Source organism: Corylus avellana, chromosome 3 (genome assembly GCF_965113065.1).
Source record: "Corylus avellana chromosome 3, dhCorAvel1.hap1.2, whole genome shotgun sequence".
NCBI lineage: Eukaryota > Viridiplantae > Streptophyta > Magnoliopsida > Fagales > Betulaceae > Corylus > Corylus avellana.
In genome coordinates, this window is record NC_142492.1 from 33878415 (window position 1) to 33896180 (window position 17766).

The window sequence follows — 17766 nt, forward strand, 5'->3', positions numbered from 1 at the left end:
TGGTACTTGCGCTTGTTTATTATCTTTTTTAGTCCCTTCGTCTATTTTTCGACCAAAAACTTAACAGCCCACCATGTTAATCCTATCAATGACTACCATGTGTCCCATATGCACATTAACATTATGTATTTGCTTTTTTTTTTTATCCCACCCTGCAGTGGGTCGCAGGGGATTCCACCATTGGGGTGGGTGGTCGCAGTTCACCTTTCGGGTGGTCAGAAAATGGACATAGGGACTAAAAAAGCTAGTAAGACAAATGCAAGTACCAAGTCTACCAAGTCTGATAGATTTTAAAACTGAGGTAACCATTTGATCCAGGTTTAAACCATAGGGACCAAAGGGGATTTAACCGTATTAATATTGCAATAACCCCATATCCGTAACAAAGATGTAAATTTAATCAAAGTTTTAGCTCTCTTCACATGTGAGACGAGATAACACTTTAGAATATTTTAATTGAAATGAAGTAAATTATAAGAGTTAAAGTTTGAGTTCATAATCTTTATAATAATATTATGATAAATTATTACTTATTTTAAAAAGAAACGATAATTCAACAGTTACCAACTTACCTATGTGGTACTGCTTTTTATTCTAATCATGGACAAAGGCTGAGGTACTGAACGAGACAGCAATGGGTATGCATGACGCTGACGGGGGAGATGACAAAGGGGGTAATTTTTTAAGCCGTGGGCTTGGGAGGAAAGTAGAAATTATTTTTGTTGCTAGTCGCTGCCTGAAGTCATCCATCAACCACGCCATTGCGGACTATTGACCCATAATATACACATTGATTCAGCATCCATCTAGAAGCTCTACCTTTCTGCTTTTTTTTTTTTCTTTTTTTTTTTTTTTGGTTAGTTGGTAGGTTTAGTAGCTGTACTTTGACTTTTAAATCTACGCAGATAAACCTCTAAAGTTCAAACTATAGGCTATAGCTGGGGGCAGCCGCCAAAAAGAATGGGGCCACCGCCTTCTCCTTGACAAGGATTCTCTACAAATTTTTTTTAATTGATTTTCAAATTACGCATTTTCATGTTGTTTTATTAAAAAATATTACATATTAAAAAATTGACATGTTAGTTGAGGCAAGTAATGCTAAAAGGTTATCTTATGTCACTTAAAATTATTATTTAATTAAATTTTAAAAGTAATCAATCACATTACCAATAATAATTTTAAAAATTATATTATTTTTGAAGCAACACAATAGAGATTATTGAGAATAAATAGCCCAATTTTTTTTATTTTTTTTTTTTCGCAAAAGACTTCTTATTGGCTTATGAAGAAATGTTTTTTTTTTTTCTTTATAAAACTAAAAGATAGTTTTTTGCTCAAAATATTTTTGCAACATAGAGATTAAAAACATGATTAAAATATATTCAATTATCCTCGGTAACATATCACATTTGTAATAAGTCATTTTCCAAAGCGTATGATTTCATAATTTAAAATTTAAAATTTTTCTTTAAAAAATAAAATAAAATAAAATTGTAAGAGATCGTTATCCCATTTCCTTTGTGAATGCTATGATCAAGAAACCTTCTGGAAAATTCCTGAAGCCACAATCCCGCACACCATTCAAGTATTTGTCACAAAAGGAAACGGAAGAAGGGGCTTTCTTGTCCAATAAGGAAAAAAAGAAAAGCGAGAACGTTTGACTTCTTGAAATGCCTACGCCGCATACGTGTTAATCTCCGGATTGGTTCCAACTCCTATATCCCCTCCAACACTATAAAAATGTTTATAAGATTGACGAAATCCCATCTCAATCCTATTCCCAAAACTTGCTCGCCTCTCTCTCTCTCTCTCTCTGTCTCTCTCTTGAAGTTTTTGCTGCAATGGAAGGAAACAGCTCGTATGGGACATCGTGGGCCGACCAGTGGGATTCCAACCCGGACCCTGCCCCTGCACACGCCGAGAAGAGCGGCGGTTCAACCGCCAAGTACAAACAGAAGGTTGGAGAAGGCCTTGGAAAGACCAAAGCTGTGGCTTCCAATGGCTTAAAGAAGGTGAAGGAGGGCTCCTCTGTAGGCCTTCGATGGATCAAGGAAAAGTATCACAAAACCACCCAGAAGCACTAGTTAAATTTTAGACATGATCATCTCTTCTGTTCTTCCTATATGTTTTTTTTTTTGCTTTAATTTTGTGACTTTCCTAGATTCATTTATTCTTCTGTAACATATATAGGCTTTTGGGTGTTCATAAATAATATGTGATTGTGTCTTTTTTTGTTTTCAATAGATCTTGTCGTCTCGATTTTATGGGTATGTTTATTCAAATTCGAGATAATATGTGATTGTGTGATGTGGGAGGAAGCTTTTGGCCAACGGGATGGATTTGATGTTTGACGGACAACACATTCAACGTAATTGGTCAAACTTTGGTTTGAAAATTCATCCCCATATGTATGCAAATAGAGTAATAGGAAAGATTACATTTTTATCCTCCTAAAGTTGATGTGGTTTTTAAAATTATTGTTAAATTTTTAAATGAATCATGTTTGAATTTTGATACAATGGTAATTTTGAAAGTCACATCTTCTTTAAGAAGATAAAAAAATGGTCCCTACAATTACTCACGCAAAATATGATCTACCACATGCCGGAATCCAATTATAATAAATTAATAATACACAAAACTTTCAATGCAATGCGTGTAGCAGTCCAATCAGGTAAAATGGAGAGGATGCATCTTATGATATCCACATTAAATTCAATAAATTGTATATATTTATTGTTTGAAATTGAGAGGATTCCGGAATAGGCACTTATTAATATACTTAGCATATAAGAAATTACTTAGATTCGTTTGGGTTTGCAATTTTAAATCATGCAATTTTTAAACATGTCGGTTAAGCGTTTGATAAAATTGCAGTTTAACCTTTAACATTGTGCATTTAAAAAATGCATATTTTTCTATGTTTTCAAATCACAATTTTAATGGTACATTTTTTACGATTTAGTTTTAAATTATATTTATTGTCTGCAAAATTCGCAATACCAAACGAATAAAACATTAAAAAAAATAAAAAATATCCCAAAAACAATATGCTGTTGATATCACTTTGGTGTTGGTATGGTAAGGTGAAAAGTAAGGCTATCTACTGGTGAAGTGTGAATTGAGAGGGAGTGCATTGAATTGCTTGGCTGTAATTTTAGATGGGGGAAAGAAAAATGAATTTATTTATGCACCTCTTCTGTCTGTGAGGCAATTTTGTTCACCATCATCAGCATCGATCTGAAGATAGAAGGAATAGGAAAAATAATTCAAAATTCTCTGCCCAATAGACAACTTGCTCTTCTTCCTTTTTATACGTCATAATTGGATTTTGACTATCCTTTCCACTAGAGATATACCAATATAAGAGCCGAGCATGGGGAGGTTGCTGCCAAATGCCTCGAAAGGCCAAATATATATATATATATATATATATATATATATAATAACAGTAAGGTCCAGTTTTCAATCGATAAGATTATGATGACATATCCTTTTTAATGGGCAATATTTTTCAAGCGTTTCTCGATGCTTAGAAATAGCTTAAATTATGTAATTGAAAATGTTACAATTTAAACAAACAAAAAAAAATTGTAGGAAATGTGTAAGTGAAGTATTCCCGAATTAAAATTATTAATTTTGTTGTTTAATTCTTAGGTAAGTGAAATAGTGAATCATGATACATTTTGGCCCATAACAAAAATAAATAAATAAATAATCATAATTCATTTTGTAGAATCTGGACCTTCTTTGTTTAAATATATGGGCCGGGCCGTCTTAGTGTGAACCGAATAGGGATCAGATCCGAGTCATAATAATCCTATCCATTGACAACTGGGCCTAACCGTCATTATCCAAGTGTCATTACCCATTAGCAAGTGGAATAATAATGGGTAAATAAAATATTAATAAATAGAAAAATAAAAGTTTTTCTCCGTTCGAAAGGCTTGACTTTATAACAGTCTAATTAACTCCGGCCAGTGAAGAAAACTTGCTTGCTCAGCTCGGGACTTGAAGAAAGTGTAGTGAAAAATGGCGATCCCAATACCGAGTCGGCAGCTATTCATCGACGGCGAGTGGAGAGAACCAGCACTCAGAAAGCGCTTCCCCATCGTCAACCCCTCCACCGAAGAGATCGTCGGTCTCTCTCTCTCTCTCAGCTTTGTTTAGATTTCTACAAGTTTGTGATTCCATTCCGATCACAACATTAGCTTATGTGGGTTTGTGGGAGTGTGATTTTTTAGGGGATATACCTGCGGCTACTGCGGAGGATGTGGAGATTGCCGTGGACGCCGCTCGGAGAGCCCTTGCCAGGAACAAAGGCAGAGATTGGGCTTCAGCTCCCGGGGCCGTTCGTGCCAAGTATTTACGTGCCATTGCGGCTAAGGTATTGGGTTGTGTTGGAAAATGGGAATATTAGTGTGTGATCCACTAGGTTGTGATGATATTGCTGTTTTAATTGTAGCGGGTTGCTAAAAACGTTGTGAGATTGGCTTTAAGGACCGTAAAAACACCCTTGGTTTCTTCAACATCATGAACGGCTTTCACCTTGCATGGAAAAAATTGTATTCATTTGTCACCACACGAATTTAATGTGCAAAACTCACTAGCCAAATTTGCATTCAAGAGATTTCTAGACCAGCTATCTGATTCGTAGTCCGTGGAGATGGTTATAGGTTTTTTCTATTCTGTCCTTACCTAATTATTTGCAAGTACGATCACAGAGAAATGGCTCTGTGATGACTGAAAATCGGACTGGGATCCCAATTGGGTCCCTGTTGATACCCCTGCCCCCTCCTAGGAAAGGGGCCTGTGGGAGGGCCACCCCTGCCCGAGCAGGGGTTCACTCAGGCAGGGGAGCCCTGCTCTCTTTGATCCCCTACAATTTCCTCTGCCCCCTCCCTCCTCTTTGGGCAGGGGATTGTAGGGGATCTAAATCCCGGAAAATCAAGGTGGGTTTTTTGCCATGATGTCGTAATATTGGATTGTACTTTTACCCAACTTGGTTCTGGTTGAATATATTGCAAGCGTTTTCTTTTTCCCTTTCTGAAGTATTAGTGATTTGTTCATTTCATAATTAGTCTTTTGAAGTTAATTGGTGTGTTAACATGCCTTGGGCTCTTGGTGTCCATCTATCCATGCAGATAACAGAGCGGAAATCCAAATTAGCAAAACTTGAAGCAATTGATAGCGGAAAACCACTGGATGAAGCAGCATGGGACATTGTATGCTTTTGACACTTTGGAATTTTTTACAGTTAACTGTCTAGTATATTGCCTTACATTTCTGTTTTAACGTAATCCAGGATGATGTTGCTGGGTGCTTTGAGTACTACGCTGACCTTGCTGATGGCTTGGATGCAAAGCAAAAGGCTCCTGTTGCCCTTCCTATGGAGACATTCAAGAGTTATGTTCTTCAGGAGCCGATGGGGGTTGTTGGGTTGATTACTCCATGGTATTTGCTGCTTCTATAGGTTAACTGTTTGAGCATTCCTTTTTATATGTATACTTCATTTAAAGCAGATTTGACTGCTTATTATTGCGGGAGCCCATTTAATAACTAAAAGTAATCATCCTTTATCTTTGATCCTTCATCCATTGCTCTTCATTATCAATTTAAAACGGGCTTGTATATTTGCATGTTTAGTTTCTTGCTTTTCAATGGTTCATTCAGTATCCTTGTATGATTTTAAAAGTTAGAAAACAAGCTTTGTTGAACTGTTTACTCCCTTGTGTGCTTAATGTAAATTTCTATTAACCCTTCAAGGCTAACAAATTGCAAAGCAATTAGGAAAGACACCTTGTAAAGCTACAACTACCAACCAATCAGTGATATCACGCACTCTTTAAGAAAGCAAAAAGAAAAAAGCTTCTCAGTGAATTTTTTATTTTTATTTTTTAAAGGGACAAGCTTCTCATATGATCATTATGCTCTTTTTATTTTATTTTATTTTTTTTTGGATGAATTATCATTATGCTCTTGGCCCTTCAAGTTCCTAGATTTGCTTTATTAACCCATCATTTTAATGAGCTCAAACTCTTGGGTCTGCTCACAATATCACAAACTATCTGGTGTTTTGTGTGTGTGTGTGGTGGGTGGGTTGTTGGAGTTTACATAGTAGTAGTGCTTCAGCTTTGCAGATATATGTTTAAGTTGTATGTTTGAATATTCATTTGTAGTTTTTTGGGTGGTGAAGTCAACTCAACCTAATAAAACATCTTCTGAACTATTTGGTTTTCTGCAAAATCTGCAAGCCATCATGTTTTTGGGTTGGCCTTCCTCACTCAACTTGTCTACTGTTGTAAACTTGAAGCACTTTGCTCCTTGCCTATGTTGATTACTGTGAAAAAAGGATCTCAATGGCATTAATAAGTGCTTCTCTTTTACTGTGTTGAAGGAACTACCCCCTGTTGATGGCTACATGGAAAGTGGCTCCTGCCTTGGCTGCTGGGTGTGCCGCAATACTGAAACCATCTGAATTGGCATCTGTGTATGTCCTCCTTAATTTAGATGAACTTGTCCAGTTTTATTTTTGGTTTTTCATGCTGTATGTCATCATTTTTAAAATTTCAGAACCTGTTTGGAGCTGGGTGAAGTGTGCAGAGAGGTTGGTCTTCCTCCGGGTGTCCTTAATATTCTGACTGGGTTGGGCCATGAAGCTGGTGCTCCGTTGGCATCTCATCCTCATGTTGACAAGGTTCCATTTAGTAATTTTTTTCATTGGTTGATAAAGCAGAGTCGTCTTACATATTATACAAATTTGGTATCTGTGAAATATTAAGGTTTTGTTAGCTACCTGGCTGTGACAGCTAATGTATAACTTGTCAACAGATTGCATTTACCGGAAGCACCATTACTGGGAGTAAGGTTATGACAGCTGCAGCTCAAATGGTCAAGGTAAGTTTAAACATTATAGGTACCGATCTTTTATTTCTTTGCCATATATATGCTTCATATGATCCTTCATTTGTGATGTGGGACAACAAGTCACACAAAATCACACAGCAAAATCGGGGCAAAGTGAAGAGAAAGAGGCTAAGAGAGTAGAGAGAAAAAAGCTAGAAAGAGAGAAGCCAGGGAGAAGGGGAAAGAGGAGAGAGAAGAAGCTAGGGGAAAGAGAGAGAAAGGAGGGGGAAAGGAGAGAGAATCAATTTCTCATAATCTTATTCCATCGAAGTGAACGTCCATTGGAGTACAAAGCATCCTTCTAAACCCTAGGGCAACACCCCATTTATTGACTTACCTAAATTACCTAAAATAATCTGAGGCAATGCTCATTTATTGAATTATAAAAATACCCTTGATTCTGAAATTTAAATAAAACATACAATTAAATACTAATAGCCCCATAAACCAATATTTTGTGTTTCGCCTTTTGCATCATTCTCCTCTAGTTGGAGAAAACTTGACCTCAAGTTTTGAAATGCTAAAGATTGAAAACATTTTCTTAGAAAACTTCTGGGTCCAGGCCCAAACTCTAAAAAGGGGTCCAACCAGCGTTGGCAGCTGCAGGGTCATTGTGCAGGCAAGGGGTGGTCTATGGCTACTATGCACAGAGTGGACAGCTGATATGGTGCTGTATGGGAGGTGGGCTGACGGCGAGGGTGGCCAACAGACCAAGGCAGGGGCGCTATGGTCGGCAACGCGTCTGGGATGCTGGGTGTTTGGGTGGTGCAAGTCATGCGGTAAATTCTATCCTGGTTGTTGGCTACAGCGTGGGGTGGATTTGGGTGGCGCCAACGCGTAGTGTGGGGTGGCCAAATTCCGCTGGGGTTAGCTGTGGTGCGGTGGTCTATTTGGGATTCTCTGATTGGTTTTCTTTTTCTTTTTCTATTTTTTTGAGCAGCAGTGGTTGGGTGATATGGTGGTTCTGGCGTGGGTGATTGGGCGTGGCTTTGTGGTTGATGAAACATTTTGTGGTTGACTAAAATGAAGGTGGTGCAGGGGGAGGCTAGCTTGTGGTGTATTGAATCATTCGATTGTTGATAGAAAACAGTCGTAAAGTCTCTTATACCAAAACTGATGTGAGATAACAAGTCACAAAAAATCACACAGCAAAATTAGTGCATAGTGAGGAAAAAGAAGCTAAGAGTGGAGAGAGAAAGAAGCTAGAAAGAGAGAAGCCTAGGAAGAGAAGGGGAAAGAGAGAAAAAGAGACGACGTTAGGGGGAAGAGAGAGAAAGGAGAGGAAAGGAGAGAGAGAATCAAATTCTCATATTTTTATTCCATCAAAGTTTGCTTCCAAGCATCCTTAAATAGACTCACAACTAAACTCTAGGGCTATACCCATTTATTGACTTACCCAACAAAATCTAGGGCCACACCATTTATTGAATTACCTAAAATATTCTAGAGCAACGCCCATTTATTGAATTATAAAATCACCTTTGATTCTTAAAAATTAAATAAAACATACAATTAAATACCAATAACTCCACCAACCAATATTTTGTGCTACGCCTTTTGCATTAATATGTTAATTTTATGCTTAGACGTGTAGTCAATCTGTATGCTTGGTTCTGACAGTCCGCGAAGTGTTGTTGTATAGAAGATAATGCTTACATGCCTTTTATGGTGCTTATGGGATGAATGACACAAGTTTTTAGGACCAGAGAGGACATTGGAGAATATTAAGTCTTTATTCTTCAAAACTTTGTATATGTGGACAGCTATTTATGTGTCTCATTTAACAATTAGTTATAGTGATATCCTTGTTCTTTTTGCTCTCTCTAGTTTTTTCATTTTTATACTTGTATATGTAGGAGCGTCTTACGCTTTTAATGATATGTGTCGACTACTTATCAAAAAAAAAAAAATATTAACTCATGTGTTGTTTCTTGGCAGCCTGTTTCACTGGAGCTTGGTGGGAAAAGCCCGATTATTGTTTTTGAGGATTTTGACCTTGATAAGGGTTAGTACCTCCTGAATAATTAAACCTCTCTATCAGAAACAGATTGTATATAGAGGAAAGTTTGGCATTTTACCTTGTTTGACTTAGAAAATCGTATACTACTGCTGGTTTTGTTGTATTGATAAGTATTTTTTCCTTGTCTATGTTTCACACAGCTGCTGAATGGACTATCTTTGGTTGCTTTTGGACAAATGGTCAGATTTGCAGTGCAACATCCCGCCTTATTGTGCATGTGAGTATGATAGAGAGATATTACACTTTGTTTGCACACATATTCTCACTCACTCACGCACTCAAACTTTCTAGCTCCATTTGTCTTTCTTTCCTGGGGATGCATGAAAGAGTGAGCGGTATCAGAATATATGTGCACACTCTTACGGCCTGTGAGTTTAATGGCCATAGAATATTGGACTTATTGATTTGGTGTTTGGTTTTAGGATGTTCAATTATCATTTTGATTGTGTGTGAACTTGTGACTATGCAATTAAAGGGAATTGCCCATAAAATGCTCCTCAAAATAGCTGGTTATAAGCTTACACTGTAGTTTCTTTCTATCATATTTCCTCCTCACCTCCATAAGCTATGATCTGTTCAATTACAATTGTTTCAGGAAAGCATTGCTGCAGAATTTTTGGATAAGCTTGTAAAATGGGTCAAAAACATCAAGATTTCAGATCCTCTTGAGGAAGGTTGCAGGCTTGGCCCTGTTGTTAGCGGTGGCCAGGTAAGGTTGCAATTTCCAATTTCTGTGTCTGTTCTCTTCTCCTTTTTTCTGCTGTTGGTGGGGTGGTTCCAGATATTAGGCAGCTGACAAATGTTATGAACTTAGAATGCATACTGTAGAAAGTTCTTATCTTCTGTATAGTTGCATCATCACACAATATGAAATGTGTTTCATCAGAAAACCAAAGTATCATTAGCATGTTTCGACTGGATTAACTAACTTATAGGGATACTTAGAATGGTGATAAATTGGGAATCAACAATTGCTTCTTTGTTTTTCAGTAGTTGAATCAGGAATTACTTGATCCTAAAGAAATTTGAGGTTATTTAATTATCTGGAATGTCAGAAATAAGGTTTAACAAAGAGTTGCCACCATACAATTTTGTAAGTGTATGTTGTAATGTTGACATTCTTAGGAGTTTTTTGGGCATTGCTTGTATGATTTTCACTAATTGTCAATTACTTAATTGAAATGAAATGTGCATGACATATAAGCATGATGAAGTGTCAGAAGTAATTTGGAAAGTTTCAAGGAACATGGGGAATAAAAGAACACTTGAGAAAATTACTAAAAATTTCCTTGGATACCATTATTCTTGTTAAATTATCACTTTTCCTAAAAGCTTTAGCTGATAGGAAATGATGAATTTAATAATATAATTAATATCCTAATGCTCTCCCTCACTTGTAAGCTCAAATTCTCCTTCAACATGTGAAGTCCAACGCGTGGAATATTTAATTAGAATTTGAGATAAATTACAAAGTCGGGTTCAAATTTAGGACCATTACTCTCATATCATATTAAATAACCACTTATTCCAAAAGTTTAAGTTTATATGGAAAAATGAATTTAATCATATAAATATATAATAGCAATTCCTAAAACAAATTCTGAAGTAGTAAATTTATGTCAACTGGTGTATAGAATCTGGGTTGGCTGTCACTCAGATATTTTTAAACTTTTTTTTAAAAAAAAATAAAATAAAATAAGTGCATCTAATGCATAGGATGGAGGAAAAACCAGGAAACATTAATTATATCTTAACTTCATCCTGATTTGGGCTCCTCTTGTAATAAATTAATTTGCCACTTTGTATACCAAGATGTTAAATGTATTGGTTTTAAGAACCTTTTTTCTTTCATAAACAAGGGTGTCTAAATCACTGATTATAGGCTGTTTTATCATTGCAATTATAGTATTTATTTGATTATCCAAGTTTAGGCGTTTAGTTCAGTATGGATATACATTATCTTTAAGGTGTGATGTGTTATCTAATATCTATTTCATCCTCTTCAGTATGAGAAAATACTGAAGTTCATCGCTACAGCTAAGAGTGAAGGTGCAACTGTTGCATGTGGTGGGGCTCGTCCTGAGGTATAACCCTTTGCTTGTACTTATCAGCATTGTCATGTTTCTGAATTTTTGATGACATTTGAATTATTTTACATATGAGCGCAGCATCTAAAGAAAGGATTCTTCATCGAACCTACCATCATCACTGATGTAACTACCTCTATGCAAATATGGAGAGAAGAAGTTTTTGGACCTGTTCTGTGTGTTAAAACATTCAGTACCGAAGATGAAGCCATTGAACTAGCAAATGACACCCAGTAAGTTGATAATTTGTTTCAATTATGACAATAAAAAAATCACCTGAAATTCTGCTTGGGTGTTTTTTATCTTTTGTTGGAACTGTTTGACTCATTATTTTTACTTCTAGTTTGGTCAGCTTGTTTTGATTTAGGAGATTTTGTTTTGACATCATATGGGTCCTTCACAGTTATGGCTTAGGTGCTGCTGTGATATCAAAAGATCTAGAAAGATGTGATCGCGTTAGTAAGGTGAGGCTTGGTTTGTACTTGAAGGAACAAAGAAATCATCCTGCCCAAAAGATCATTAAAACCAGTTAATTGAGATTGTCTAGTTCTTGGACTGATATTGTATCTCTATGCTGCTCTGCAGGCTCTTCAGGCGGGAATTGTTTGGATCAATTGCTCACAGCCTTGCTTCACTCAAGCTCCATGGGGGGGCAACAAACGTAGTGGTTTTGGGCGTGAATTAGGGGAATGGTATGTCTCTGATTTCTCTAATCAGAAAATGCAAAATAGCGTTTTATGCTACGTTCTTAACATTTTGAACCTGGAATATAGTTTTTTTTTTTTTTTTTCTTTTTTTGAATTTACTAAGAAATATGGAGAAATAGCACATGGGTAATGTAGAACTCTCCACATGCTTCTTGAATATAAATATGCAAACATCTTATAACCAGTGGTTTGCCCTGATTAGCATAAAGACAGCCCATGATATTGTTATTTTTCTTGTAACAGGGGACTTAACAATTACCTGAGCGTGAAGCAGGTTACCCAGTACGTCACTGATGAACCATGGGGGTGGTACCAGTCTCCTTCAAAGCTGTGAAAGTGTCCCCGAAAATTGACTTTGGAAAATTGCAGGTGTTCCATACTTCCATGTACTGAACTCCATGTTCCAAGCGGCCCAAAAATAAAAATAAAAACTATTAAATGTCAGAACTAATTCACTAGTTTTGTTTAATAATACTTTTTCTTTCTCCATTTTGTTTCATCTTTTTCAAAACAAACAACACAACATTTAAAACTATTTTTACCTTTACATTACATAGAAACACTCTTTTTTATTTTTTTATTTTTTTTTTTTTAAAAAAAGCATCCTCTAAAGAATATTAATAAACCATATTCAATATTTTTGCTTTGTAAGTGGCATAGGTTATAGGTGAGCATCTCCAATAGCATTAGGTATTTTACATAGTGAAAAAGTGCAATTTTTTACTTTAGCTATTATTTTTTCACTACACACTCTAACAGATTTTCAATTTTATTCTCTACTTGCTTTAAAATATTATTTCTTATTCTGCTTTTATTATATTATTGTCAACACTTAATTAAAGTGAAAAACAAACACATATATAGAAATCATTCATAAAAACAAAAATAAACACATATGAGAAACATTCATCTCACATGCAGGTACTAATTCTTAAAATTAATAACATAAATAAATTTTTTCATCCAACTGCAATTGATTTGTTTCCATCCATGTGTTTTTGTGCAATAAATTTTTTTTTTTGCATTAAATTTTTTCATCCAACTACAATTGATTTGTTTCCATCCGTGTGTTTCCATGAAATAATTTTTTTCTCCATTCAATTTTCTCATCCAACTGTGTGAAGAAATTTTGTGAGTGAGATAAATTTTGTATTTGAGAGAGAGACGTAGCAGATGTGAAGAGGTGTTTAGAAGAAATAAAAGATATTGGGTGAAAATAGATGAAATAAAGAAACAATAAACAAAAGAAACATAAATAATATTTCATTCATTTAGTGTGCTACATTGAATAGTTCTAAATTGCTATTCACTGAGCAATGTAGCTATTCTAGCTAATGGTAAATTACTCTGTTGGAGTTAAAAAAAAAAGAGCAATAATAACTAAATATAGCTAATATTGGTCTTTTAGCTAAGCTGCTGCATTAGGGGTGCTAGAATACTAGTAGTAGTTTCCTTTGATTTTTCTTAAATTTAGGCTTTATCTAAATATAGTTTACAATAGCTTTCCATTATATTTGCATATACTATTAAAATATATATTTTTTTTTTTTATAAAATACAAGTTTTTAACCTACTCTAACCTTTTTTAACAAAATTTTAATACAATCACATACGAAAGGAGAAATATTTTGTGTTAAGAAATGGATAAGAAAGCTACAAGAAAGCTAAAGTGTTACTCAATACATTGAGCAGCATTTTCAAAGCTTAGGAAAACAATAAAAAAGCTCGCACGCAACTCTTTGTGATTTTTTTGAAAGAAAAAAATAATAATAATAATAATAAATTATAAGAAAGGTAATACTCTTACATCACTAATCCAGGATAAGTAAGTAATTAGAGCCTTCTGACAGCCACAGCTTGATTGCAGGGGAAAGGAGAATTGTCAGGATACTGAATTGCAGGGAGATCCCGATCCACCAACCTGACCCACTGCCCACTTGGCACTTGCTACCCGGGGAGATCCCGATCCATCCTAGTGTCATTAACCCAGACCCCAGTAAAAGTTGAGATGGCATGGTCGTAAATTCCGATGGCATGGCTGATTTGGTGTCCGGTGGGATCCAACAAGATTGGATTCTTAACATTAACAAAAACTTTTGCAGACGACTCACATGGCACACACTGGACAATAGACATAATTATAATGGAGGCCTCGATTTGGTCACGTGCACTACCGCCAACTTCCTCATATGACCCAACCCCACTAAGATTTTCGAAAACCTTCTATTTATTAGATATAATTCTCTATTAACCCTTTCTCCTTTTCTTTTTTTCCTTTTTTTTTTTGGGTAAATACAAGATAGACAGAAGAAGAAAGCAACAAAGACACAAAGAAGACCAAGAGGGTTCTCTCCCCCCCCCCCAATAAAAAAGGTAGGTAACTTCACTTTAGACCCTTGAATTATCACGCAATTTGACAAGTCCTTCCAAATTTTAAAACCTCACAATTTGAAACCATGAAGTTTCAATTGCAGTCAATTTGAACTTCTCTGTCACATTTTCAACATTAAAAATAATAACATTTATACTCCTGACTTTTTTTATAAAATTTTAAATTTACTCTTAATTTTAAATTAAAATTTTAAAAAAAATCACAAGGTGACCCACGGTTGGGCCACCTTGTGACCCTTTTTTCAATTTTTTTTAATAAAAAAGAAAATTGAAGGGTCATTTTGTATTTTTAGGGGTTTTAACAACAAAAATTGACGATTGGGGTAAATTGACTACAATTAAAAGTTTAGGGGTTTAAATTAAGAAGTTTTGAAGTTGGAGTGAGACTTGTCAAATCACGTAATAATTCAAGATTTTAAAGTAAAGTTATCCCAAAAATACAAAACAACAAAAAAAATAATAAAAAAAAATAATAATAAAAATAAAAAAGGCAAAGAAGGGAATAGGGTTACTAGGCATTAACTAACTTATTTCCAATATGTATTTGCACAAATTTATTTGTGTTCTTGGTTGTTTGTTAATATTTTTATTTTTAAAAGAAAAATTAACAAACAAAATCAATTGAGCTTGGCTCTGAGTTGGATTTGCTCTTATTTTGCCGATGTACTTTTTTGTTTTTGCTTGTGGCTTGTTCCAAAAGCAATTGACCGGTAAGGGTAAGGTAGCCTACAAATGTCATATGGTTGAGGGGACAAGCTGAGCCTTTCCCAAATTTTTGAAGCCGATCCGCTTCACCTTTTTGCCTTCTTAGTTTTGAAGCAATTTAGTAAAACTCCCTTCTTTTTTTTTTTAATAAATTCAAAGGAAAATTATATATTAAATATAATTACAAACAAAAATAAGCATAGCGTATTTCAAAAACACTTTTTTTTTTAATTAATATTAACAAAATATTAATTGACAATGCTTTTTAGGTCAGTTTTTTATTTTTTATTTTTTATTTTAATAATAAATAACTTAAAACACAAGTACTTAACATTAATTTTATCTTTTTGTCAATCACAATTAAAAGTAAAAGCCCTCTTCTATAAAGTTTTTGTCAAACGAACCCTATCTTTGAAGGTGACTCATTGGCCTCACCGTCCAACACAATCATTTTATTTCAGATGAGAAGATTTCCACTTTAGTACGAGACATTTTTGCCTAGCTAACCTCCTTCCAAAGTTGGAAGACTCTTAAGGTTTACAGGAACATTAGTTTTTTCACTCATAATTCAGTTAATTTAGTTAAATGAGCAACTCTAATTATATTTTTTTAGTATTTTCCGTTATATTATTTATGAGAAGAGTCCTTCCTTGTAATTGCTCATTTTCTCCTCTCTCTCTCTCTCTCTCTCAATTTAGCTAAATGAGTCACTCTAATTAAGTCTTTTTTAGTAGTATTTTCCGTTGTATTATTATTGGGAAGAGTTTTTCATTGTAACCATCCCTTTTTTTCTATCTCTCTTTCTCTATCAATTTAGCTAAATAATTTGCTGTAATTAGGTTTTTTTAGTAGTATTTCTAGTTGTATTATTCCTAAAAAGAGTCATTCCTTAGTTCCTTATAACCATCTTTTTTATCCGCTCTCTTTATTATATATGTAAAGAAGCATCTCCATGTCATGTTCACACTAGCTAGTACACACATGTGCCTCGAATTAAGCAATTAAATTAAGAGCTAAGGAAGTGAAGATTATAGATCTATTTTCACTTCTTTTTTTTTTTTCTTTTTTTTTTTTTCTTTTTTTTTTGTGTGTGAAGGGCACTATTTTATAGAGTTGAATATTGATCTTGTGTCCTCTTCTCTCTACCAGTGTCTTTTTTTTTTTTTTTTTAAATAATAATTAAAAGAGGGCAGGCTAAATTGTCCCTCCGATCGACCTATCCGAGTAAAAACATAATTGGATCCACATTATCTAACGATCTAAAAAATTGGACGTGAATAAATCTCAATTAATCATTCAAATAATTGCAAAAAAACTATGGAGGGCTGTTATTATTTTTTCAAAATTAAAGTCTAGTGCTTCCTCATATTATTTTATTCCCACAAATTAGGCGTAACTAATCACAGAAAGAGACCTTGTCACGTAATTCTACAATCTCAACGTGAACCTAACATGTGTTTGGTAAGGAGGAGAAGTTGGAGGCTGAACAAGGCCAGGTGGAAGAAAAAATGGAGGAAAATTTTGCTTTTTCATTGTTTTAATAGAGTGGAATAGGGAAAAGCACAAGATTTTTTTTTTTTATTATTATTATTGTTTTAATTTTCTATGATATTTTTCTACTTTTTGAAAAAAAAAATTCCATCCTTCCCACTAAGCCCTAAGTTGTTAATTTCATAATGTATCTTCATAAATACAGTGATAATGAACTGAGAATAATTAACTTACATAAATAAAACACTCTCTAATTTTGACATATCTACCAAGCAAATGAATGCATGGGACCAACCATTTTTAAATTAAGCGACAAGGACAGAACAATAATCTTCAAACCCATGTGGCCATTCAAAACCTTAGAGCCGTTTGATATATTTTCTATTATCCCATTCCCATCATAGGATAGAATCGGAGAAAAATAGACACCTAAATGCATGGGGCCGGGTATCTTCCTTCACCTTATTCCACCAGCAAGCATCTTTGATTCCCTGTGTCATTGGTCAATGACAGAAACTCAACTGTTTATCCAACATATGTTTTAGTGCTTTTCTTTACCCACTCCAATTTGGAAAATTGTTAAAAAAAACTATACGACTCACCTGCCCGGCCGAGTAGGTGGACAGCAGTCCAAAACTTGTTTATGCAACTTAGCCATATTGATTCTCTCACGTTTGATGTCTAAATCGCTAACAATCTGAACAATAAAATTGTTGAGAATCTATATCTCTTACCCCTTTTTGATATATGGTGTGTCCAAAATTTTCAACATCTCCAAAGAAAAAAGGGATTGTAATCTCTAACAATTTGGATAATAATTATGAAAGTGCTTATATGAGATTCACCTGTCTGGGTAGGTGGCTGGTAACTCAAAGCTTATTTAGACAAATGGGTCTCATATAGACTCTCTCACAATTACGAGAGATCTCAATATGAGAAAAATGAGAACATTTTCTTTAATAATAACTCTTTCTTTCTAAGTTCGTATTGGATTTTTGATCCTTATAGTCCAAGCTCTTGATGAATTTTAGGCCACATACAAAAAGTTCTATGAAATTTGAAACGACAATTATGTATTATAGATTTATAGTCCAAACAATTGAACCATTTTCATCATAATTCTTCTTGAAAATAATTTGGAAGCCATATATATGTTTTCTTACCAGTTCTGGTTTTGAAGGCTCTAAAACAATGGCGGATCTAAGAATTCGTATTAGAAGGGGCAGAAGAAGAAGAGTAGAGGCGGGAGAAGGAGGAGTAGGGGCTAGGGTTAAAAAAAACTAAAAAAATACCCTTGCAAAAAAAAAAAAAAAAAAAATTTGGTGGAGTGGGCGCCCCTGCCCGCTCGCCTTTGTATCTACTACTACTCTAAAAGACTAGAGAAGATGCTAAGTATAATTGTTTTTCCCATTGTAATTAGGCTTATTACTTAGATTAGAAGGGTAGATTGGTATTCACA

General features: G+C 34.7%; 2 protein-coding genes across 3 annotated transcripts; both read left to right on the plus strand.

Annotated features, from left to right (window-relative positions):
- The first annotated feature begins 1781 nt into the window (after nucleotides 1–1781).
- LOC148587108 (CDP-diacylglycerol-glycerol-3-phosphate 3-phosphatidyltransferase) lies at nucleotides 1782–2243 on the plus strand. Its single transcript, XM_088514285.1, has one exon. The coding sequence runs from the start codon at nucleotides 1842–1844 to the stop codon at nucleotides 2082–2084; it is 243 nt and encodes an 80-aa protein (XP_088370411.1). The 5' UTR covers nucleotides 1782–1841; the 3' UTR covers nucleotides 2085–2243.
- A 1721-nt stretch (nucleotides 2244–3964) lies between these two features.
- On the plus strand, nucleotides 3965–13863 carry LOC132176071 (aminoaldehyde dehydrogenase 2, peroxisomal). Of its 2 annotated transcripts, XM_088514284.1 has the most exons (16): nucleotides 3965–4141; nucleotides 4245–4387; nucleotides 5145–5225; nucleotides 5306–5454; nucleotides 6398–6490; nucleotides 6574–6697; nucleotides 6832–6897; nucleotides 8845–8911; nucleotides 9067–9143; nucleotides 9522–9635; nucleotides 10933–11010; nucleotides 11095–11246; nucleotides 11417–11477; nucleotides 11599–11705; nucleotides 11964–12089; nucleotides 13588–13863. In XM_088514284.1, exons 1-15 carry the CDS (start codon nucleotides 4033–4035, stop codon nucleotides 12052–12054), a joined length of 1512 nt encoding a protein of 503 aa, XP_088370410.1. In that variant the 5' UTR covers nucleotides 3965–4032; the 3' UTR covers nucleotides 12055–12089; nucleotides 13588–13863. The 2 variants fall into 2 exon arrangements, with proteins under 2 accessions (XP_088370410.1, XP_059444173.1); XM_059588190.2 differs by lacking the exon at nucleotides 13588–13863 and having other exon boundaries at nucleotides 3966–4141; nucleotides 11964–12209.
- Nucleotides 13864–17766: the final 3903 nt, after the last annotated feature.

Bases quoted from the DNA above. Each gene is read 5' to 3' on its own strand.
- LOC148587108 (XM_088514285.1), top strand. From the start codon at position 1,842: ATGGAAGGAAACAGCTCGTATGGGACATCGTGGGCCGACCAGTGGGAT.
- LOC132176071 (XM_088514284.1), top strand. From the start codon at position 4,033: ATGGCGATCCCAATACCGAGTCGGCAGCTATTCATCGACGGCGAGTGG. The intron at 5,455-6,397 runs GTATTTGCTGCT...ACTGTGTTGAAG, and splicing joins GTTGGGTTGATTACTCCATG to GAACTACCCCCTGTTGATGG. The intron at 11,706-11,963 runs GTATGTCTCTGA...TTCTTGTAACAG, and splicing joins GGGCGTGAATTAGGGGAATG to GGGACTTAACAATTACCTGA.